General features: G+C 36.6%; 5 protein-coding genes across 5 annotated transcripts; 3 read left to right on the top strand and 2 right to left on the bottom strand.

Moving 5' to 3' along the window:
• Positions 1–416: 416 nt before the first annotated feature.
• Positions 417–2,238, top strand: LOC141661814 (expansin-A1-like). Its single transcript, XM_074468823.1, has 4 exons — positions 417–589; positions 694–842; positions 1,056–1,344; positions 1,547–2,238. The coding sequence occupies exons 1-4, from the start codon at positions 432–434 to the stop codon at positions 1,851–1,853; spliced, it is 903 nt and encodes a 300-aa protein (XP_074324924.1). The 5' UTR covers positions 417–431; the 3' UTR covers positions 1,854–2,238.
• A 148-nt stretch (positions 2,239–2,386) lies between these two features.
• Positions 2,387–3,873, top strand: LOC141661815 (putative calcium-binding protein CML46). The gene has a single exon (XM_074468824.1). It carries the CDS (start codon positions 3,002–3,004, stop codon positions 3,665–3,667), a length of 666 nt encoding a protein of 221 aa, XP_074324925.1. The 5' UTR covers positions 2,387–3,001; the 3' UTR covers positions 3,668–3,873.
• Positions 3,874–4,404: 531 nt separating this feature from the next.
• On the top strand, positions 4,405–6,521 carry LOC141661813 (aquaporin NIP2-1-like). The gene is made up of 5 exons (XM_074468822.1): positions 4,405–4,540; positions 4,646–4,870; positions 5,762–5,956; positions 6,027–6,088; positions 6,199–6,521. Exons 1-5 carry the CDS (start codon positions 4,415–4,417, stop codon positions 6,377–6,379), a joined length of 789 nt encoding a protein of 262 aa, XP_074324923.1. The 5' UTR covers positions 4,405–4,414; the 3' UTR covers positions 6,380–6,521.
• Positions 6,522–6,530: 9 nt separating this feature from the next.
• On the bottom strand, positions 6,531–19,223 carry LOC141661812 (structural maintenance of chromosomes protein 4). Its single transcript, XM_074468821.1, has 28 exons — positions 18,922–19,223; positions 18,739–18,828; positions 18,559–18,660; positions 18,300–18,476; positions 18,087–18,217; positions 17,797–17,875; positions 17,555–17,712; positions 17,385–17,460; positions 17,021–17,149; positions 16,808–16,952; positions 15,690–15,820; positions 14,704–14,856; positions 14,424–14,613; positions 13,514–13,647; positions 12,554–12,712; positions 11,070–11,378; positions 10,816–10,992; positions 10,279–10,362; positions 9,993–10,202; positions 9,803–9,892; positions 9,607–9,728; positions 9,146–9,301; positions 8,956–9,063; positions 8,820–8,880; positions 7,323–7,457; positions 7,147–7,234; positions 6,979–7,051; positions 6,531–6,898 (listed from the first exon to the last, which is right to left on the bottom strand). Exons 1-28 carry the CDS (start codon positions 19,081–19,083, stop codon positions 6,778–6,780), a joined length of 3,750 nt encoding a protein of 1,249 aa, XP_074324922.1. The 5' UTR covers positions 19,084–19,223; the 3' UTR covers positions 6,531–6,777.
• A 1,640-nt stretch (positions 19,224–20,863) lies between these two features.
• On the bottom strand, positions 20,864–22,506 carry LOC141724929 (uncharacterized). Its single transcript, XM_074527242.1, has 3 exons — positions 22,243–22,506; positions 21,463–22,035; positions 20,864–21,274 (listed from the first exon to the last, which is right to left on the bottom strand). Exons 1-3 carry the CDS (start codon positions 22,504–22,506, stop codon positions 20,864–20,866), a joined length of 1,248 nt encoding a protein of 415 aa, XP_074383343.1.
• Between the last annotated feature and the right edge of the window lie 817 nt (positions 22,507–23,323).

The following is a 23,323-nucleotide window of genomic DNA, read 5'->3' as shown; positions in this document are numbered from 1 at the left end:
CTTTTCGCTGATAAGTTAGACCCTAATTTTTTTTTGTGAATCCAGGGGGTTAGTTGTCTATCCGCGTTTAATTCACCCCCTCTAGGATATAGTTACCGTCCAGTCTAACACCAGCATAGCAAATGGTTTGTCCGGAAAACCGGATCAGTTCAATTCTTTGATAAATACTCAAATTAAACAGTTAGAAAGCTAGTAGGGCACACAATCTTTAAGTTCATTCAAACTTCTGGCTAACATTTCAAAAATTTAGTTCAATCCCAGATAATACAGTAAACACAACATGTATATCAGTCATTTCAATGACCATGAGATTGAGATTGAAGTAGTTCAAGTAACAAAACCACGCGGCTTATTAAATTCAATACCCAATTCTCATAAATAAGTTAACATGCAGTGTTTCTAATATTTCAGATAACAAAAAACACCTAGAAATGACTTCTCATTATATATTAAATTTTATTGGTCCCATGCATGCAAATTGTTGTCACCTAGCTTTTATGTTGATTGATTCTCAAATTCATTCATCAAATCCCTTTATTTATTCACTCCCAAATCTCACTTCTTTTCTTCATAACTGCAGCTCCCTTTTGTTAGTACTTGTTCCTGTTTCATTTTACAAACATTTTTTCACATATTTTGATGCATGTCTATGTAACAGTGACTATGGAATTAATGTAAATATGGTCTGTGCAGGAACTCTGGGATACTGAAGATGAGTAGTATTATTTTTGTTATCGGAATTTTGTCGATAATTTCATCTGTTGAGGGGTATTATAGTGGAGGGGGTTGGATAAATGCTCATGCTACCTTTTATGGAGGTGGTGATGCTTCAGGGACAATGGGTATGAATGTTTTACAAAAGTTCTCAGTGTGCTTGTGATACAATTTTTGTATTTGTGAATGATAAAAAGTAACTTAAGGCCTATTGGTCTAGCGTTCTCTTCTTCGCTCCCTTTTACAGAAAATCGAGAGTTCAAATATTGTCAAAGACGTGGGCATCTAAAGTGTGTTTAGTAATATTAAAAAGAACTTAAAGTTTGATATATTTTGTGTAGGTGGGGCATGTGGTTATGGGAACCTGATGAGCCAGGGATATGGGACAGATACAACAGCACTGAGCACAGCATTGTTTAACAATGGGTTGAGCTGTGGAGCATGCTTTCAAATCACTTGTGTGAATGATCCACAGTGGTGCCTCCGTGGTACAATCACCGTCACTGCCACAAACTTCTGTCCACCAGGAGGCTGGTGTGATCCTCCAAACCACCACTTTGATCTCTCTGAGCCTGTCTTTCTTCGCATCGCTCAGTACAGAGCTGGAATTGTCCCTGTTGTTTATAGAAGGTAGGTACCCTGTTGTTTATGCGCTTAAACAACTTCACACATGCTTAAGTTCTCGGTCTCTGGAGAGAAGGATATGCAGCTGTTAGTTCCCCAAGCATTCCAACTGTAACTGATAAACTTAACAGACTATTAAGTAACTATATGATCAAGATTAAGTTCATTATTACAGGGTAAAATGCTGATAAATTTTATTGATTTATAGGGTACCTTGCATGAGAAGTGGAGGAATTAGGTTCACAATAAACGGTCACTCCTACTTCAACCTAGTCCTTATAACAAACGTTGGAGGAGCCGGAGATGTTAATTCAGTGGCTATAAAGGGTTCCAACAGTCAGTGGCAACAAATGTCGAGAAATTGGGGACAGAACTGGCAAAGTAACAGCTACCTCAATGGACAAAGCCTCTCTTTCAGAGTCACCACAAGTGATGGCAGCACAGTAGTGTCCTACAATGTGGCGCCTTCTGGATGGTCATTCGGACAGACCTATACTGGTGCTCAATTCCGGTAGAACCCTACTGATGCATGCCACTTACTATACCTTTATCCGCATTTTACATATATGGCGAGTTCAGTTAAGAAACTACATTCTACATGTTGACTGGATGTATCGGGTCCTCCTATATAGTGACCCTCCGATATAATTTCATCCGAGTTGTCGAGACTTGAGAGAGTGCACAGTGAGGATATAAATATTAAAAGGAAGCTTCCTATTTAGTAGCAGTAGTACAAATATGATGACAATAGTAGAATGTCATCAAGAAAAGTTATGATTATTGTATAAGGTAAATTCCAATCACCTTAAGCTTCTATGAATTCTCATATCTATGTAAGTCTGCAGCTTTACTTGTGGAAGGAAAAGAACTAATGCAAATGTTTGGTCTTGTTTTTTACAATGAAGTCGAGTTCCCAGACTTGTAGAATGAAAATTCTGATCAATTATGTGACAGTTTCTTTGTTCTTTTCATCATTGATGCAGCGCGGTGAAACCAAAAGTCTGGGCAAGACTATATGCCAAGATTATGCATCGCGGTGAAACCAAAAGTCTGGGCAAGACTATATGCCAAGATTATCTTGCAGACTTTCTTGACAACAGAACCTCTAAATAATTCTATAAACGCATGCTTCCCGTGCATCATTATGTAATCAAGACTTCTTAAGGTTGTATTATCAATAGCTATCTATGACAGCAACAGAATATGTGAGTGGTTGCACAATGTAGCTTAAGAGTTGGGCTAAGAATTTAAGCTCTAGGAAAGTGCAGTGTCTCTTCTTGTTGTCTTGTACCACGATACTGGCCCCGAAAATCAGGCATAATCTAGTAACATTACCTGGAAAGAACAGAAAATAAAACCGGCCAGGCTGCTATTCCCACTAATAACATTTCTTTTATCGAATGCCAGTAGACTTCTTCTCCTAACATGTAGCTGCTGAGAAATTTCTTCTGATGTTTCATGACCGTTTCCTCAAATCTCCCTCCTCTTCTTCTCTCAAATGCCTTGCACTTTCCACTTCCCACAGTGGATGTTCTGACCATTTCACACTTTTCCTCGTCTTCTATTACTCTCGCGGTCATATATAAACAGACCCTTCATTCTTACATTGTCCTAAATATCCTTCCTCTGCAATATATTTATTCGAGAGACAAACTCATTAGTCATGTCCCTTATTAGCTATCTAGATCAGTTTATGATGGAGGAGTTGTCATTATCTCTACAAAACATTCCATTCTCTATCATTATTATCGGATTAGTTGAATTTGTGTTCTTCCAGTTCAGTATGAATTGGATTGAAGGAGTATACAAGTATTTCTCCAGATCATGCTCTTCCATCCAATACCAGACAGCTCATTTGCTGGATAGTTTTGGAGAGAAAGTTGGGAAAATCACTACAAGAAAAACGTCGATAGACATCACCTCATATACATCGCTGTCAAGGAATGCCTGCATAAGTGAAATAGTGGAAGACAGAAGAAGTCTGTGCACAGAGGATACGGAGATCGTGTTCGAAAGGCTTGGGATTTTCTGGCACCCTTATGAAGACATAAACCTCAATGAGAGGTTTGTTGAGGATTATTTTTCTAGCTTGTTCGAAGAGAACGAGCCTAGCTTGGATGAGGTGAAAAAGGCCTTTGATGTGTATGATTTAAACAGCGATGGATACATCGATACACTGGAGTTACAAACAGTTCTCTGTGCTTTGGGATTGAATGACATTTCACAAACTGAGAGCTGCAAACAGATGATCAATGAGTTTGATGAGAACAGAGATGGGAAAGTAGATTTCAGAGAATTTGTAAAATTAATGGAGAACAGCTTCTTCTGAGTCTCATTCTTCCTGAAAAATTTTAGGTGCATAGCATACATGTCCGAATATATTCATCATCAGTAATCATCCAAATGCCTCTGGTATAAATTAATTTTAGGTTTAATGGATACTTTCGGGAAGCGTTGAGCTGAAATATTTGGGAACTCTAGCATTTTTCGAATGACTTAATCTTTGACTTGAGTTGATGCAAAATATCTTGAACATCCCTTGCATTCTTTAGTTTCCTAAACACAAGTTGGCCTTATAGATATTCTGAGACCAATAATCAGCAGCTGTGTACATATATACTATATTAGTACTTGATTAAGGCTCCGTTTGAGAGTGTTGTTGAAAACTGCTGTGCTGTGAGAAAAAATGCTATCAGAAAATTAGATAACTGTTTGGTAACTTTTTTTTATTTATGCATATTTTGAGATATAATATATAAAAATATTGTCTTTGAAAATGTTTGATAGTGAAACTGATAATTACTTTTTACAAAAGCTGAAAACAGTTTTTTTTCTAAAAGTATGAGGGGACATGTTTTTGCTAACGGCAGTTTTTAGAGCAAAAACGGTTTTGCAGACAGCAGCTTTTAAAATTTACCAAACACATTTCTGACAGTTTTAACAAAAAACTGTTGCAGCTGTCTGCAACAGCAATACCAAACGGGGCCTTTGCATCATGCCTATATAAATCATCAATGCAAATCATTTTTATATCAGCAATTGCTAGCCTTTTCTTAGCATCTCCACATAACCAGTGATGGCGATTGAATCTGTGTTGTCTATCGACGACAGAAAACAAGTCCAACATGAAGACTCAAGTCAGAATCATATGATTCCAAGATGGTTTCAAGATTATTACCCTCCAGCTGGTTTTCACAAGAAGGTACTGCTAAAATGTCTTGCTCTTCACACACGTGATGTTGTTTGAGCGGGATAAGTGAGTACGTTACGTGTTTTTACCTTAGATCAATAACTGCATTGTGGACAGATGTTAGCGGAGATGATAGCAACGTACCTGCTGGTGTTTGTGACATGTGGGGCGGCAGCACAGAGCGAGAATGATGAAAACAAAGTAGCAAAACTAGGAGCATCAATGGCAGGTGGACTCATAGTCACCATAATGATCTATGCTGTTGGACATATATCAGGTGCTCATATGAACCCTGCTGTCACTCTAGCTTTTGCCGCCTTCAGACATCTTCCTTGGAACTACGTACGTATACTGTTTACTCATTCTTCTTCCACCTCCGTTACCTACATAAATTATCGCTAAAGTATGACACCTATACTTATTCGTAAGTTTATAAGTCATATTTGTCAAAAAAAAAAACTGGTCACTCAGGTTTAGTTACCGATAAAGAATATATATAAATAACTAAATTTATATATTTGTTCTTCCAAAGTGGGTTCCACCATTTACCAAATGGATATTATATGCAATACCTATTGTTAAACAATATAGATATCGGCTGATTTTTCTAAAATTGCCGATAAATCACTTAAAAATCGGTAAAAAAAATTCGTTCGATTTGATCGATTTTCGTTAAATCGTAAATCGGTATATCAACCGAATAGTTCCGATTTTTGAAATCCGTAACCACAGCAATACCAGTAAACTAAAACATGAAACACAATGTAATAGAAAAACATGAAACACAATGTAATAGAAAAACATGAAACACAATGTAATAGAAAAACATAAAACACAATAAACAAGTAGCAATACAAAAAAAACACGGATGAGCTCATACTATTGTTGTTTTATTGAACAGCATCATGGTAAATATGAGATATTTTGAACTTATTTATATTTTCAGACTTCAACATGGTCATTTTATATTTAGATATTACACTTAAGTTTGGATTTATTTTTCTTTAAGATCCAACATGGTCTTTTTTAATTAGACTTCTTAATCATGTTGTAGGATAAACAGATGTAGACAAGACCACAATACTGATACATGCCTTCCTTTTAGGCGCTAAAAGAATAGAATAATGCAGTACTAGAATATGAGCTAGGGCTTTAAGATACAGGCATACAGCACATTGAGCTTGTGCATTGTGTGATACAATACAGCTCCTGTTAATTGATATACATGTACAGGTTCCGGTGTATGTAGTAGGACAACTAACGGGAGCTCTAAGTGCAGCGTTTACGCTTCGGGTGTTATTACATCCCATAAAAGATTTAGGCACTACTACCCCATCTGGTTCTGACTCTCAAGCTCTGATCATGGAGATTGTGGTTACATTTTCTATGATGTTCATAGCTTCTGCTGTTTCTACCGACACCACGGCTGTAAGTTACTGATTACTTAACTAATTACATCGGTTGCTATTTTTCTGCGGATGACTGTCAATTGGTGCAGATAGGGGAGCTAGGGGGTGTAGCAGTAGGTTCTGCAGTATGTATTTCATCTATTTTAGCAGGGTAAGCACCTACGTCGATCAAAGGGTACTTACATGTTAGTATAACAATGCATAATTAGCATTGCAAATCTTTATATGTAATGAAATTTGAAAGAAATTGAGGATTTGCAGACCAGTATCAGGAGGATCAATGAACCCTGCAAGGACCATAGGCCCTGCTGTTGCAAGTTCTAATTACAAGGGACTGTGGGTGTACATTGTTGGCCCTGTAACAGGAACATTGCTCGGAGCACTCTCCTATGACTGCATTCGAGCAACAGACAAACCTCTTCACTCAAACTCATCCGATTGATGATTTTTGTTCCAACTGTGTCAACATAGAAGCATAAATTGCTTGCTATAGTCAAGAATCCTATATGAGTTGTAATTCAAAACATCCGTTATGGCATTATCCTCCCGACTATACATAATTGTTGACACAATCAATATAAACACCTCCATGATGTAAAAATATAATAGGATTACGTCAACTAGAGATCACTTTGACACAAACCTGATTCAGTTTCTTATAACTAAATACTTCTAATGTGATAATTACAAATATGATAAACTAAATTAACATGGAACCTGTTCAAATTTGAAACAGAATACACCAAATTTGGGATTAAGATACAACAAAATATTATATCAGTCTTAAACACCAACACTTTCCCGAGCTCGCCCATGCTTCAATGCATGCCACAAACTCCTTTATACAGCTTTTTCACATATCACAAAACTTGATGGATTGATTGTGATGCTTTTGGTGCAATTATCAGTTTTGTATATACCAACAAGTCGGTCTGCCAACTCAAACATGTTGTTCCTAAGGCTGCAGTTCATATAAAAATATCATATATACACAAGTTCATCTTGAGCAACATATAAGCAAAAGTCAGTTAAACCGCTCACCTTATGATTACAAACTGGGCATCTTTTGTTCTGTCTTTAACATAATGCCCGACAATTGAAACATTTTTAAAATCTGTAAAGCATGAAAATCCATATATATAAGCCACACGGTAAAGAAAGAACATTTGTCTCAAAATTTTTGAATACATGCAACAGGATGAAACGCACCTAAAGCAGCATCAATTTCATCCATCACATATAGTGGTGTCGGTTTGTAATGGTGAAGGGCAAACACAAGAGCTAATGAGCTTAGAGTCTGTTACAGCAAACCTCCGATCAGATACTAATAAATAATCATATAGATTATAGAAACATTGACAGTTTTAAAGTTTTTAAGAATATACCTTTTCTCCGCCAGATAAGTTTCCTATGCATTTCCAGCTCTTTTTAGGGGGTCTAACGCTAAAAACAACACCTTCAGAGAATGGGTCTAAAGAGTCCACTAGCTCAAGTTCTGCATCGCCTCCTAGTGTGATCATCTGTTGACAGATTAAAAAAAAACTTAAGTTGGCTACCACATTAAGCAATGATCAAACAAGGAATACCACTATACCAGGAATTTTTTAACAACCAATCAAAGGAAAGGCACTGTTAGGAGAAGCAAATTAAAGGAGATGAACATATGTGAAACCCTGTTACCTGGACTCAGCTGGAAGTGTCAGACTTTACAAAATTTAAAATTTTAAATTACTTTGGCGAATATGAAATATAAGTGTCCATACCTATGTCACATGGATATTAAGTTTTTTTATTAGTAGTTGAGTCTTAACTTTTTCTTTTCATTGTTGACGTTTTGACACTACAAATAGCTACTTCCGGAACTACCAACACTGCTAATATAAACAGAATAAGGTGGCCATCTTACATTTAGAGTGTGTGTTTCTACATTTTTATGAAACTTATTCTCTCTAGAGTCTAGATAATTCAGTGAAATGTCTTTTCCTTGGATGTTTGAGTATTGTACTTCAGTTAATGTTTGTTAGTTGTTACATTCTTGTATATAAGTTATCACATACCACGTGAACACAAATTATAAGAAGTCACAAATATCTTTATTGGTTCTGATAGAAAAATTATAAAAAATTCCTCCTCCAGGTGGGCCACGTAGGGAAAGTATAGAATAAACAATTGTGTGCCATTAAGCTCAGTAGCTACAAGATCGATCATCGATTACTTGTGTGTGTCGACTGTCGAAGGTTAAAAGATATTAAATGAATATTAATATTACAAGATTGGAAGAGAACATGAACATAACAAAATAATAATATTTTATATAACAGCCACTTTGAGAATTTATGTTATACATATAATTTCTTTGAAGACAAAAATTCAAGGAGTCAGAATCTCGAAATAACTTTCCTCTAAAAGTTTTTATGTCCCTAGATAAAGAACTCCCTGCCATTATTCTTAACTTACAATGAAACCTTTAGAGCTTCTTTGCATCACCCTTATTATTTTTCCCTATTTAATCCCAGCAAGCACAGGAATATTGGCAGGAATGGGAATGTAGGTTTCATGTTTATAATACGTTAGCCCTTCTTTACTGGTCATGTTGCACCGTGGGTTATACTCTAGGGTTTTAAATTCTAAAGGTTAGATATCTATGCAAATATGTTTAATTTCCGATCTGCTTCCCCAGAGAAATACTTGGCTTTCCTTAAGGGATGATATTACTTTTGGGTCTAGTATCTGTTGATTAAATTTTGCTTGCTGTATTATGTTGCAACCCAAGCTATAAAAACTCAAGTCCTAGCCAATACCACAACCATGCCAGTTGAGAAAATGAACAGAAGTACAATGCATGACAACCTGAAAGTATTGGACAGAGCAGAATGACACACCTGATACATTTCTTTTAACTTCAGTGAAATTGTATTATATCCAGCCATAAATTCATCCAACCTGAAGTTATCATAAGTAATTAATAATTTGTGGATATGCCAAAGCAAAAATAAATTAATGGGAAGAAAGTCTTACCTCTTCTTCCTCAATTCATCATACTGCTCCCTAATATCGTCACGCTGCTGAGTAATAGAATTAAGATCTTCTACGCGTTCATTATACAAGGACGCCTTTTTTCTATATCTGCCATAATAAATATTTTAAACAAGTCAGCATTCTACATAGTTCATAATGATCCTACTTAGCATGTAAAAAGAATGCATACTCTGCGATGGACTCAAGATTCGGATTCATCTCTTTAAGTTGTCCTTCAAGCAGCGCAACCATTTCTAGGCCTTTTTTAAGGTCACAGGCTTCATGAAGACTTGCATCTGACAGAGTTTCTTGAAGCTTTTCAGGATCCACTAGATCTTTTTTTATCCTAAAACCAAAGAAATAAGATGAAAGCGTAATTTAAACTTACATTTTGGACACTGTATTCCGAAAATGATGCACAGGTTGGATTTCAAACGTCACAAGCCTAATTCTTATTGTCGGTTATTTAACATGGAATCAGAGTTGGGTTTTTTAGTCCAGCTGTTCCCATTTGTTAAATTTAATTGTCTGTTTGTCAGTTTGGTATTTAGTCCAAATGTTTGTTCAGGGGGGGGTTAATATTATATGAGCCTTTAAGGCCTTTCTCTAACACCTTAAGGTTTTTAGATGAGTTGATTACTTGGCACTTACTGTTCCAATTGTTTATTGATAGCATTTTGGAAGTCATCAATCTTTTTACTGTATCCTTTTCCTTTCACTTCCAGATCCTTGTACAGCTTCTTCATATCTTTCAGCTTGTAGTCAGCATCAACCTGTTCCAATACTAAATATGGTAAGATAATAAATAGTTAACAGAATGAAAAGATATAGATCACAGGCACAAAACCTCAGATGCCCGCAACTCATCAACGGTCTTTTTTAACTCTTCATACTCAGATTTTGCTTTCTCAAGACCATCTTTATGTTGATCGATGCGCTGCAAAAATCCCATGCAAATTACAACATAATCTCAAAGGAGGTAATTCGACATAATTAGCTTAGTACGTGTCACATGCTAGCACTTAAAGATACACAACCTCTTGTGTCTTCTTATAGTTTTCCTGGACAGCAAATGCTTTCTGTTCTATCTCTTTGAAGGTGGAAAGCAGCTTCTCCTTTTCTGAAGAAACCCGCTCTCTCTCCTTTTTTGAATCTTCAATTCCCTTGGTTAGTTTCTTAATCATTTTTTTACCTGTTTCTATTTGAACTTTGTGACGGTTGATTTCTGTGCTCTTTTTGTCAATATCCTGTAGAGAAGAAAGCAACATATAGTCGAAGAGAATACAATCAAAACTATGACTGTTACCTATGACAAATACTTACAGATTGAATTTTGTTAACTTTCAACTTCTGGGCTTTTAATTTTTCACCGCCTGCATTCTCTATTTTATTCTGAAGCTCCAAAGCCTATCATTAAAAATTTGAAATAATTAGTGACTGGAGATGAAACAATGGAAAATTTAGAGACATCAATAAAACACGAGTAGATTGAGAATCAGGGGATAGCCAATAGCCTAGTAATCGATGCTTATCCCCAGAACAGAACAGTAACTAGTTCGGGGTGCATCGATTTTCTTAAAATTACAATTTAATAAGCAAACTTAAAAACAAAACATTGTATTTAGGACACAAGGCTCTCGCATCCATTGTTACCGTGATGTACGCAACATCACCCTTCTTTACACTAAAAGACTGTTGCAAAGGTGTTTGAATCTGTGAACTAGCATATCACAAGTAGATACTTGACCATCGCATGAATCACAGGGTGTTTTCTTATTTATAAATTTAAAAATAAGAAAAAATGATATTAGTTAACAAAAATAGATTAAGATTGAATTGATAGCTATCAACTTTGGGTACCTTCTCTTTCAACTTCTTAGAGCTTTGTGTGATCCTAGCAATTTCATTTTCTGCTTCAGAGATGATTCTTGCAAGTTTTTTCAGGGTTTCAAGCTCATCCTTACTTGGCTTTGATGCATCTTTTAGAGAGTCAAGTTGTTTTTCTAGATAGGCATGTTGTGATTTCAGACTGTCAACCTGTAGTAATGAGTAATCTTAATGCATCGCACTCATAATATTAAACACCAAAGCAGATAGTACATACACAGGTATACCTCCTTTTGACACTTCGCTAGATCCAATTCAAGATGTGAAATTGCTTTTTCCAAAGTCTGGTAACAACGTGCTGCATCAGCAATTTTTTGTCGTATCATATCTAATTTGCTAACAATGGATGAGAGTTCATTCTCGGCATCCGCAACAGCTTCTCTAGAAACACTGGAGACCCGGATAGATGTCCCCATCTTACCACCACGTGGTTTGCCTCCGCCACCGCTCATTGTACCAGATTTTTCAAAAAGGGCACCTTCCAATGTCACAACCCGGCGAAATTCCCTGTCCCCGCCATATGCAATACGTGTTGCCTAGAATAGAGTAGAGAATTGGTGTAGCTCAACAAACATTGGACAACATTATCACGAATTGCAAGTGAATAAATAGAACTACATGAGCAAGTTCATGGACAAATTCCAATTCCAGTAGGGACAAATTAAAACATGTCCCAAGTGTTAAGGGACATGACCTGCCATTTATCTTACATTATTTGACTCTCCTTATTAAGTTACATATGCAATTTGTAATATATTCAGAAAAAGTATGAAATGATGATATATTTTAGATAATAAGCAGTTCAACATTGAGGTACTAACTCGAGACGCTTCTGGACCAAGTTACCTGATTCTATTTAATTTTTCAAATGGTGTCTGTTACTCGGTTCAGACTACATTACTACAACTTAGCAGGGTAAGTCGTTCCCTTTTGAATATTTTGCAACCAAAACATGTCAAAAATGTGGTAATGGTTTGTAAGTAAAGCTCAAGTACACTCCAACAAATCATTACGAATTACTCCCTCAGTCTCTTCCAATTATTTACATTTCTGAGAAAGTGTACGGCACGCATTTTAAGGTGCATAAAAAGTATAGTTATGTAACTTATTTTTACAATTTTATTTTTCTGAATAAAAGTTTAATGTTTTAATTTTTATTCAGAAAAACAAAATTATAAAAAAAAATACATAACTATACTTTATATGCACCTTAAAATGCGTGTCGGACACTCTCTAAAAAACGTAAACAATTGAAAGGGACGGAGGGAGTATTAGATACTTGACCCATGAAGAACTTCTTTTCTTTTTTGGGTTAAGTAAATACAGTTAATTTACTTTCGTTTTGGAGAAGCACTGTAGTTTTATTATACTAGTCTCAACAATTAAAAAAATGACTACAGAAGTGCTGTTCAAAGAATAACTGCAAATTTATTAATGGGAGAGAGCTGCTATAAGAATAAATTACTACTACTAGCACGAACACCCTGAGTACAATAAGTAGGAAAGTAGTTCAGTCACATATGAGAATTGAACATTAATCAATCAGCAAAAAAGAAAAAAAATGGAAGGTGTTCAACCATAAATTTCTTACAGTAAGTAAAATAATACAAGTCAGCAATAATCAGTTCCTTAGCATGTTGAGAGAGTAAAGAGAGGAAAATTGGCTAACTCCTCAGGTTAACTAAATCAAACAACATAATATTGACTGTACCTGGTCAATATCTTTGGCTACAACAGTATTTCCCATGGCTGCAAAGAAAGCAAGTTTCATTCTCTCATCCTTAACCTTGATCAGATCAAAAAGGCGTGGTACACCTTCCGGAGTCCTTACTTTCTCACTTAATCTAGATTGATGATTATGTTGCTTTTCCTACAAGTGGAAATACAGAGAGGTCAAAACGCTTCAAGACATAAAGGTCTCAAAATACAAGACGGAAATTGATACTTGATAGAATGTAAAGACTTAGAATGTACCAGGCACGTCTTATGTAGTTTGTACAATACACATAACACATGTATGCTCAACATGGGTTTGGTTTTCATTACATATGCAATGTAGAGAGTTAATGAAGCCGCCACAACATAACTATACAAACATCAGCCCCCTGCCTTCTTAATCCTCCTCTCTAAATTTTCCTAATCTATTTATCTCTCTATGATCCTTGAATGAAGAAAACATATCAGGTAGTTTTGTGCTACAATTAAATGCTTCAACTAAAGCTTAGTAAGGATTAAGGACGTTAGAAGACGTAATGTATACTTCCGATTTGATAATAGAAAAACTCATAAAATTAAAGGGTTCTTTTCTAGACCAACATGTTTACTTTGATTTTCCCCAAATTTTTTGGGACGCTAAATATGCATACTTGGGACTATTTCACCATGTCTTCCACATTTCAAGTACTTGGAAAAATACATTTTTATATATTTATCCAGCGATTCAGTCATTCCCTACAATCATCTATCAAGCATACAGAATTCTCGATCAGATAACAATATCAGGGGCACTGGTAGATGACTTGATGTAACCAGAATAAATGCCTCAGCCCCATATTGACATTGTTTAGGTTTAAGAAACATCCTTATAAAATTCTCGAATTCTTTTGATGATAATGGCAAATTATATCAGACAACAGTAGCAATAAGAATATATTAATATTGAGGTAGTTACCAATATCATGAAAGTTGCTACACCAAGATTCTTCTTTCTAAGTAACTCCACACATGCCTGTGCTGCAGCAGTTGTTTCTACGACAACATAATCAAGTCCAGGGCATGCTGTTGAGACGGCAACATCATATTTTGCTGGGACAGAAAAAGCAAGCAAACACGGGAGAAGAAAAACAGAGTTAGGCTAAAATATGTATTCAACTAGGTAGTTGAACCAACTCCAACAAATACTATAACTATTTTAAGAGATTCATATAACACAAAATCATAAAGCATGTCTGAAATAAAGTAATTAAGTTACACGCCTCATCCGACACTTGGATGCTTCAGAAAAATAATATGAAAATTCTAGGGTCTAAATTGGTTTCCTCATGAAGTAGCAATCCAGTTATGGATAGTTTGGTGGTTTAAGGCCTGCTACCTATGTTTAGGACCCAAGTAATAATTCTATTAAAAAAACATGACATGCCTAAATTATAACATACATCTAAAGACTAAAGCTATCAATTGATAAAAGATCTTTAACCTGCCAAGTACATCCTTATATTTAGTTAACCAAACAAAAAAGGATACGGCCTCAGACAGCAGAACACGTTCACTTTATCAGGTTCCCCTTGGTAAAGTAACTGCAAAGAAACTACTTATAAAAGAGAAAAAAGGGACACTGTGACAGGTATGTTGCTCTCTGATATTAAATAAATCTGGCCCATAACTATGGTTCATGTGCCCCTAAAGTCAAAACTCACAGTCTTTAAAGATATTACCAACAAATGTGTTGATTACTCATACAAAACTGTTATTGCACACACGTTACACACACGAGCGCTAGATTTCATAGAGGCTCAATACTATTGGGTGCAACTATAGCAAATGCATGTCCATTGCAAATCAGTACATATACCAAATCTTACCATCTATAGCGCCTAGATCACCCATGCGTCCATAGATTCCCGAAATTTCATTCGACTCTTTAGCTTGCATTATTGCTTTTAGCACTGATCCCTGACTCTTTTCAGATTCCATAACAGATGAGAGCTCTGTAACCTTTTGTCTTGCAGACTGTTCAAGAGGAATCAGTGAATCTTGCTCTTTCAGGCAATCCTGCAAATCATGATTTTCACATCACGTCCAATAATAGCAAAAACAATCAAAAAGCCAGTGAAAAAGCATACAATAAACAAGAAAACATGCCTGCTCCACTTTACGCTTTTCCAGAACCTGAAGCTTGCTTTTCTCCAACTCACTTTGAATATTTTTCAAGCTTGCAGTCTTCGTCACAATGTTTCCATGTATGTCACTCAACTGTCTTTTTGCGTCCTCATAAGCAGCATGACCAGCTTCATGCTGAAACAATTATCATCACCTTCAGACAAAGAAGTTGTCTAACACTACCACAGTTTATACTAATCTTCCTCCGATAATGGATGCATTCTTTTAACTTCTTATATGCTGGACAAGCATCCAAATAGATACCAAAAAAAGTTAAGGGATGAATTTGGAGACTTATAGAGTCAAAGGCTAGAAAATTATATAAGTTTAAAGAGATGGTACCAAACATATGAACTCCAGTACAGTTTATTCTAGTGAATGAGTAGGACGAAACAACTAAGATCTAGTGTGACTCTTTTTATTTGAGACAAGCAATTCAAACCACAACTTACAAAAATAGACAGGACCAAATGAACTAGGCTAATACCTAAAAGATTGAACACTGAGAATTTATTTAACCCCTGGGTAGAAAATTTGCCAGTGAACTGAAACAATACAAATGCTTACCCATCCACTCATATACTTTGCATGGCCATCAATAAAATAGTCATATATAAACAGGTAAAGTAATAATGCAGAGTGGCAATAAGTAAACCCTTTGTAGAAGGTATGATTCCAAATTTGAACTGTATGTGATATGTTACATAAATAAAAATTAAGATTTCTTTCCTTAATTTTTATGAGATAGTGTTCCAGACGTCCTGCAGACACGATAGATGAGGCAAGTAGCTCTGACTAAAGAGATTTTTTAAATAAAAGGATCTCTTTTATCTGACAATAGTTACAACAGTAGTTCACGGAGGAAAGCAAGGACAAGATACAAGTACTACCAGCTAAAAGTTCTTCCTACTGAATATGCAAGAGTGAAAAATCTGCTATTAAAAAATGATTTTGTGAGACACATATACCTTATCCTTCAACAGTTTGCTCTCATTGGATGCAACATCGAGCTTTCCCTTGTGTTCAATCAATTGCTTTTCCCAAGGCTCTAGTTCAGCACGGACCTTGGTGAGCTCACTGCGATATGTTTCAGTTTCCGCTATTACCACATATCAAAAAATGTTAGATCATGACGAGAATGTCTACATAGGACATTAATCATTAAAAAAACCAAAGGGGAAAAAATTACTCCCATTCTGAAAGGATCTTAAAGTAACAATATATATAGAAACAACTACTGCTTTGGCTCATTTGGAACACAATAAACAAGAAGACGAATCAACTAGAAATAATGGTTATCTTGTTAAACAATGCAAACAGAACCACAAATAGGAAGATGCTAGAATTCTATCAAAAGCATGTTCTGGTTGGCTTTCTTGATTCTATCTGCATAAAAAAAATTGGGTGAAAGTCGGCTACAGAAATTAAATAGCCACACACAAACACCTCCACTGAGGCTTGAACCCTCGATCTCTTATTACCAAGAGGAGAGTGGTACCTATGTAAGTCTGTACCCTTTGCTAATGCAAGGTTAGTGTATAGATTCCACAGCAACAGTACAAAAATGTATGAAAATATGACCCTTAATTGAAAAACATATGTTGTACACGCTAATCTATAATGCTTCACACACACCCCAAGGATTTAACTATTGCTAATCATATTTGAGTTGTTTTGCTTGAACTCGGTGTTAAGAACACTTACAAAAGTACTGCAAGTAAACTGGGATGCTTGCTACTATATTTATTAAAATCAAAACCATATGAGTCAGGTATCATGAAATCGATTATAAGTCCAGTCCATCAGCAAATAGTTGGCTCTACTTAAGAAGTTAACAAGTAAAATTTGATGCTAAAAATTGACTTAAGTAGAAGATTAAATAGGCTGCAGTATTTGTCGAGTTGCAATAAGTAGTGACAAAGTCAGTTCATTAAACAATTAAATGCGCTGAGGATGCTTTTTAGCAAAAACGAGTTCATTGATTCTTAAGAAAAAAAAATCGAGTTCCATGACGAAAGTGATAGCGTGTTCAGTCAGGCAACAGTCTATAGGCTTAACAACATAATTACAATTAAATAGGCACTACCTTTCGAGTTCTCCTTAATTTCTTCCAGGAGAATCTCTTCATCCGATAAAAGCTTTTGCAGTTTAGGTATATCCCCCTCTAGTTTTGGAATCATATTCGTTGAGTCCTCTGACTCTTTCTCAAGTTCGGAGATCTTTGCAGAATCCTATAACAAAATCCCAGTTAAAATGCATGAATCAGTTGAATACAAGATGCCTCCAATTGTTAGCTTACCTTTTCAAGTTTATCATCAACTTTCTTAATTTTTTGTTTCAGGTGCTTGAAATCTTCGCGGTGTTTCACATCCACCCTTTCAAACTCCTTAAACTCATCTTTACAGTGCTTAAGATCATTGTCAAGTTCCTAAATTTAGATTAAAAAAATCATATTACATCCTCAGAAATTTAAAGGATCAAACAAGCTGAACAATACTAGCAAAACCATGAATGGGAACACATTTGATATAGGCCATGCCACAATACAATTCTAGGGATGAGTGCATCTTGACATTTGAGCAAGACTGAGACTAGTACATGCACAAAATTGCTGCACAATTTTCAGGGTATTGCAACCAACAACATGGAGATTCAAAGCAAACCTCTTGGAACTTCATTTTCTCCAAGTGCATCACCTCCAGCTTCTTCAGTTTTTTCTTATTTTCTTGTATCATTTCCCTGAAGAAAGAACCATTGAGAAAAATAACTTTTTCCTTGCAATTTTAACAAACGTGTTTAGTACATCTATTACTCTGTTTTTTGTTGTAACTACCTTTCACTTTTAAGATTTTCTTCAAAGTTAGAAAGTTTCGCTTGTAATTCCCCCATTTGAGCAGTATTTTCCTCTGAAGCCAGATTTGTGGCTTTTTCTTGCCATTTTAAAAGTAATAACTCCTTCAACATGTACACCTCCGCTTCATTCTTTACATTCTGGTGTTGATACAGAAAATACTGGACTAAGTAAAATATATCTTATATGAAATTTAAATTAAAAAATTGCAAAGGAAAATTTACCTCCAAGCTATTTCTTTCTTTCTCTGCTAATTTCACCATCTCCACCACCCCGACCCTTTTTTCAGTAAGAGTTTCTAGCCTGTTTATTAAAATTAGAACCGCAAAACCATCAGAAGTTGTGATACTACCACAAAAGCTTAAATAAATATATTATAATAAAAATATACAACTGGACTCACTGGGTAGCATATCACCACTTTAACAATGCGATACTATTTGTGGTTAACAAATAGTAGCTACGTATGTAGGGATTTGGACTAATTTTATAATTTAATAATAACAGAACTCACTCCTTCGCTGATTCTTCAATCTTTTCAACGTATTTGATAGTTCCGATTATATCTTCAAGATATTCAAGAAACCCTTCATCATGAGGACCTTGGGCCTTTGGCTTCATTAGTGATATCTGCTCAACTTCTCCCTGATATAAACAAAACATCATTCATAATCGAACACAGGGTATTACTCATATACAGCTGAACATAACATAAGAGAATACAGACCTGTAGAATCAGAAACCGATTGTTGTCCAAGTCTACTCCTTTCTCTTTCAACTTCTTCGTAACTAGAGTAAAAGTACTAGACTTATTGTTAATAAAATAATCAGAGCTGTTGTTACGATACGCCTTACGAGTGATACTAAATTCACTTCTCGGAACCACTTCATACGTCTCTTCCTCCTACAAACAACACAAATAAATAAACAACATTCACGCATCCAACAATCCACAAAACCAAAACACCTAAAACTAATCAAATTACCAAATCGATAATTTCTTGAAAGTACACAGTGACACTAGCGCAGTCCAAATTCTGGTGGTTAGTAGAATTATGAATGAGCTCCGATACTTTGTTAAGTCGCATCTGCAGTAACGTTTAATTAAAACACTTAAAACGCGTAAAAAATCGAGAATTAATCAAAAAGGGGGGAAATTAAACAACCTGTTTAGCTCTCTTCCCAAACACGAAAAGCATCGCATCAATAACATTGCTTTTACCGCTACCATTAGGCCCAACCACAGCCGAAAAACTCTACACAATTAAAAAACTCGTAAATTAAAAAATTGAAACCGCAATTAAAAATTAAATAAAAAATTACCAAACCCTAGGAGAGAGAAAGCTGACCTTGTGAAAAGGACCGACGGTTTGTGTGCCAGCGTAGGATTTGAAATTCTCCATCTCCATCTTGCTGATGAAGAGCCTGGGAGATCTGACGCGGCCGTTCTGAGTTGACTCGGTGGTCTGAGTCGGAGAGGGAGTGGGATCGGGTTCGATTGGAACGCCCATTGTGCGAGATTTGGATTAGAAAGCTGCTAGGGTTTTGGTGAAATTGGATCTGTATAAAGGGGGATGTGTAGAGAGGAGGCGGGAAGATTGTTGTTTTTGATTTATTTTGAAATATTGATTTTGGAGCCTTTGCTTTGGTGAATTGGTGAATATGGGTAGCCCACCTATTTTTGAGTATTGCGGTTTATATACCCGAAGTATGGTCTAGGTGCATTTTGTGTACTCGAATTATCGATTAAATATATTGTGCACCAAAGTTAGATATTGTTGTACAATTTATGTACATCTGTTAATTGAAACTAACGGGTTGTTAATAATTCAAAGGGGAGGCGGGGAGCTTGATGACATTTTCTTATTATACACACTTATACTGACATGAAATTATATTGACGTATAATTTGTCATAAAGATATGACTGATGATGAGCAAATTAAGAATATTATTCTTAGCTAAAATTGCAAAACTAGGCTATTGTTGACGGTTCATGATAGTGATTAATTTTCAGTTGAAAAGTTTGTGAACGATTTTATAAGAAGGGAAATGTTTGCTTATGTTGAGAAAATACACAGAGAGTTGAAATGAGCGACGGTGGTTACACTCTAGCTTATAAGTGGTATGGTACAAATTATCATCACAGGTTATCTGGATTGGTGAGTCATCACTTCAACTGCTTCCATAGGCAAAGGTAACTACAGCTAACTAGTTCACTTTGTCGCGCTTCGCCGCGGCCTTATTAAAAGTTTCCCGTTTTTTTAGTTTCTTCAACTCTTTGCTGTCAAACTATTTCCCGTTATCGGATATGAGGTTGTATGGAATCCCAAATCTGCAGACTATAGAACTGAAGACAGAGTTTTAATTTTATTTTTCATGGTCGTTGTTAATGGCATAGCTTCTGCCCATTTGGTGAAGTAATCAACGGCAACAACAGCGTACTTTACACCCCACTTTGGTTTAGGAAGTTTTCCAATGAGATCAATTCCCCGCATAGAGAATGGTCGGGGACTTGCCATTAAAGTTAGGGATGTTGCAGGAGCATTAGAATAATTGGAAAATCGTTGACAACCATCACGTGCCTTGACAAACTTGAAGACATCATCTTTCATTGATGGCCAATAATATCCTTGTCTGAGGACTTTTAGTGCCAATGAACCACCTTCGAGTGACTGTCACACATGCCTTCATGTACCTCCCTGAGAATATAATGTCCTTCCTCAAGGTCTACACATCGCAAAAACGGTTGATTAACTCTCCTCTTATACAAAATATCGGCATAATACACATATTTCGCAGCTTGATAGCTAAGGTGTCGAGCCTGGAGCTTGTCCTCTGGAAAAGTGTATGTACGAATGTAGTTGTGAATCGGGGTCATCCAAGTCTCTTGGGGGATTTTATGTACTTAGGACACATTTATCGCATGAATACTCGGTATTTCCTGAATTCTCTGGGGAATTTGTCCTAACAATACACTTTTCATTTGCGAGCCCATTTTTTCCAATACATTTGCATTGTCAATTTCTCCTTTTGGCACACCTTCCAACATGGCATTACCAAATCGTTGGAGCAAGCGTTGTATACATCTCATGTATAGCTCAGTTCCAGGGCCTTGAGCCTGATATCTTCCACTAACTTGATTTGCCACTAACTCCGAATCACTCTGAGTTATCAACTGCATAACTCCTACCTCTAAAGCTACTTTTAACCCGTCAATTAGGGCTTCGTACTCGACCCCATTGTTTGTAACATAAAATTTGGAATGGATGACACTCATTAGATGATGCCCTTATGAGGTAATAAGAACAATTCTGACACCTGCTCCATTATTATTTACAGCTCCATCAACATGTATAATCCACCATGGGTGTGGGAACTCTTCTTTCACCTTTTCTGGGGTTTTCCCCTGTGAAGAAAGTTCAGTCAGCAATATAGCCTTCTCATATACCTTCGAATCAAACTCAAGTAAGAAATCAACTAAAGCATGCCCATTAATCGTGGGGGAGGGGGAATCTTCCAAATCGAATTGCCCAAACTCAACCGGCCACTTAAACATCCTTCTTGACAACTCTGGATTATAAAAAACGTGCCTCGGAGGATAGGCAGTGCGAACTTTTATCCTGTAAACTTGGAAGTACGGCTTTAATTTTCGTGCAGTGAGGATAAAAACATATACCAATTTCTCCATGTCGGTGTATACCTGGTCTCAACATCCAACAATCTCTTATTTACGTATTACACCGGTGACGGGTGACCTTCTTCTTCTTTTACTAACGCCGCACTTATGGCATATTCCGACACTGTCAAGTAGAGAATCAGTTTCTCCCCATCCTCTGGTTTCGCAAACACGGGAGGATTTCCCAACTATTAATTAATCTTCAGAAAAACCTCTTCACATCTCAGGGTCCACACAAAATCCTTTTTCATACCCTTAATGTCTTCAATGAATTCCTTGCATATGTCCGAGGACTTCGAAACAAAACGATTCAGCGCCGTAATCCTTCCCATCAGGCTTTGTACCTGCTTCACACTGGTGAGAGATTTCATATTTAGCAGGGCTTTCATCTTTGCTGGATTTGCCTCGATTTTTCGGTGGTTTATTATGAACCTCACGAACTTTCCTGATTCCACACCAAATACACATTTTTTAGGATTCAATTTCATCTTATATTTTCTCAAAACCCGGAACATTTCAGCCAGGTGCACTACATGATCCTCAGTTTCCTTAGACTTCACTAGCATGTCATCTGCATACACCTCCATTATTTTCCATATCCGTCTTTTAAACATCTTGTTTGCCAACATTTGGTAAGTAGCCCCAACGTTGATAAGACCAAACGACATCCCAATATAATAGTAGATGCCTCTATCAGTGATGTATGAAGTGTGCTCTTGGTCACGTTCATACGAGTATGCCTCCATGAAACTGAGCAAAACATGCCCTACTGTGGCACCAACCAACTAATCAATCATTGGCAGGGGGAAATTATCCTTTGGGCATGCTTTGTTTAGATCAGTAAAAACCACGCAAGTTTTCCTCTTTACGTTAGGTTTTTTAACCAATACCGGATTTATCAACCATTCCGGGTAAAAGGATTCCCTGATCAATCTGACTTCCAAAAGCCTATCAACTTCTTATTCCAAAGTTACAACCCTTTCTCCACTTACTGCGATGCGCTTTTGTCGAACTCCCTTGTGTTTAGAGTCAATATTTAATCGATGACACATGACTTTCGGATCGATTCCAACCATGTACGAGTGGCTCCATGCGAGCGCATCGAGTTTCGACAAGAGAAATCTCGAAAGTCCTTCTCTTAATCTCAGATTTAACTGAGAGCCAATCATCAAAACTTTGTCTAGATCCTTCTCATCGATTTGGATTGTAATGGTATCTTCAACTGGTCCTGTTTTTTCATGGGCAGTGGAATCCATGGATCCAAGTCAAGTTGATCATGGTCTTTATTATCTAATTTGGAAGGCGCGTCCTCTAAATGATTAACATCAACTTCTTCTGAAATCCTTTTGAAAGAAGGCACACCCTGTGTTATAGGGGCATCAACTTCTATTGCATTTCGTGGTGTTAAGGGCGCGCCCTCGGGAGGAGGGACATATACCTTGTACACAACATGTCCCAAACATCGCAAAACATCAGCTCTCCCTTCAAGTTGTTCCCCATTGAAACTTTCTTGGAATATTTCGTTATTCGAGGGCTTTTCTTATTCTAAGAATTTGATCCTGGGAGCATCTTCTTAGAGCAACATTGCTGAAGTTGGTTTGGAGAAATATTCATCCTCTTGTTCAACATAATAGTGAACACGAATCTCTTCGACTGGTTGTTCGACCATACCTTCTGGTTCGTCGTCGGAGGTATCTCCGACTTGGATTTCCTTTTTTCGAAAGGCATTCATAGCTTGCCGGTAACATTCACGGGAGTCATACTGAGAACTCTTTATGCTGCCAACCCCGTTGGGGGTAAGAAATTTGACCTTTAGGTGATGAATTGAAGTGATGACCTTCATTTCCCCGAGAAAAGGTCGTCCCGCCACATTGTGGGAAGATTCTTGATACAGGACTCTGAACTCGAGCATATTTGTTACAAAAAGAGGACTTTCACACAAAGTACATGACAACCGGATTGATCCCATAACTCTATCACCTGTTAGGCTTGCTAAGCAGGGCTAACTCCGCATTAGTATGATATTATCCGCTTTGGGCCGAGCTCGCACGAATTTGGTTTTGGTCACATCCC

This window comes from Apium graveolens, chromosome 5 (assembly GCF_009905375.1).
Source record: "Apium graveolens cultivar Ventura chromosome 5, ASM990537v1, whole genome shotgun sequence".
Lineage (NCBI taxonomy): Eukaryota > Viridiplantae > Streptophyta > Magnoliopsida > Apiales > Apiaceae > Apium > Apium graveolens.
This window is presented reverse-complemented; position numbering and strand designations above follow the sequence as displayed.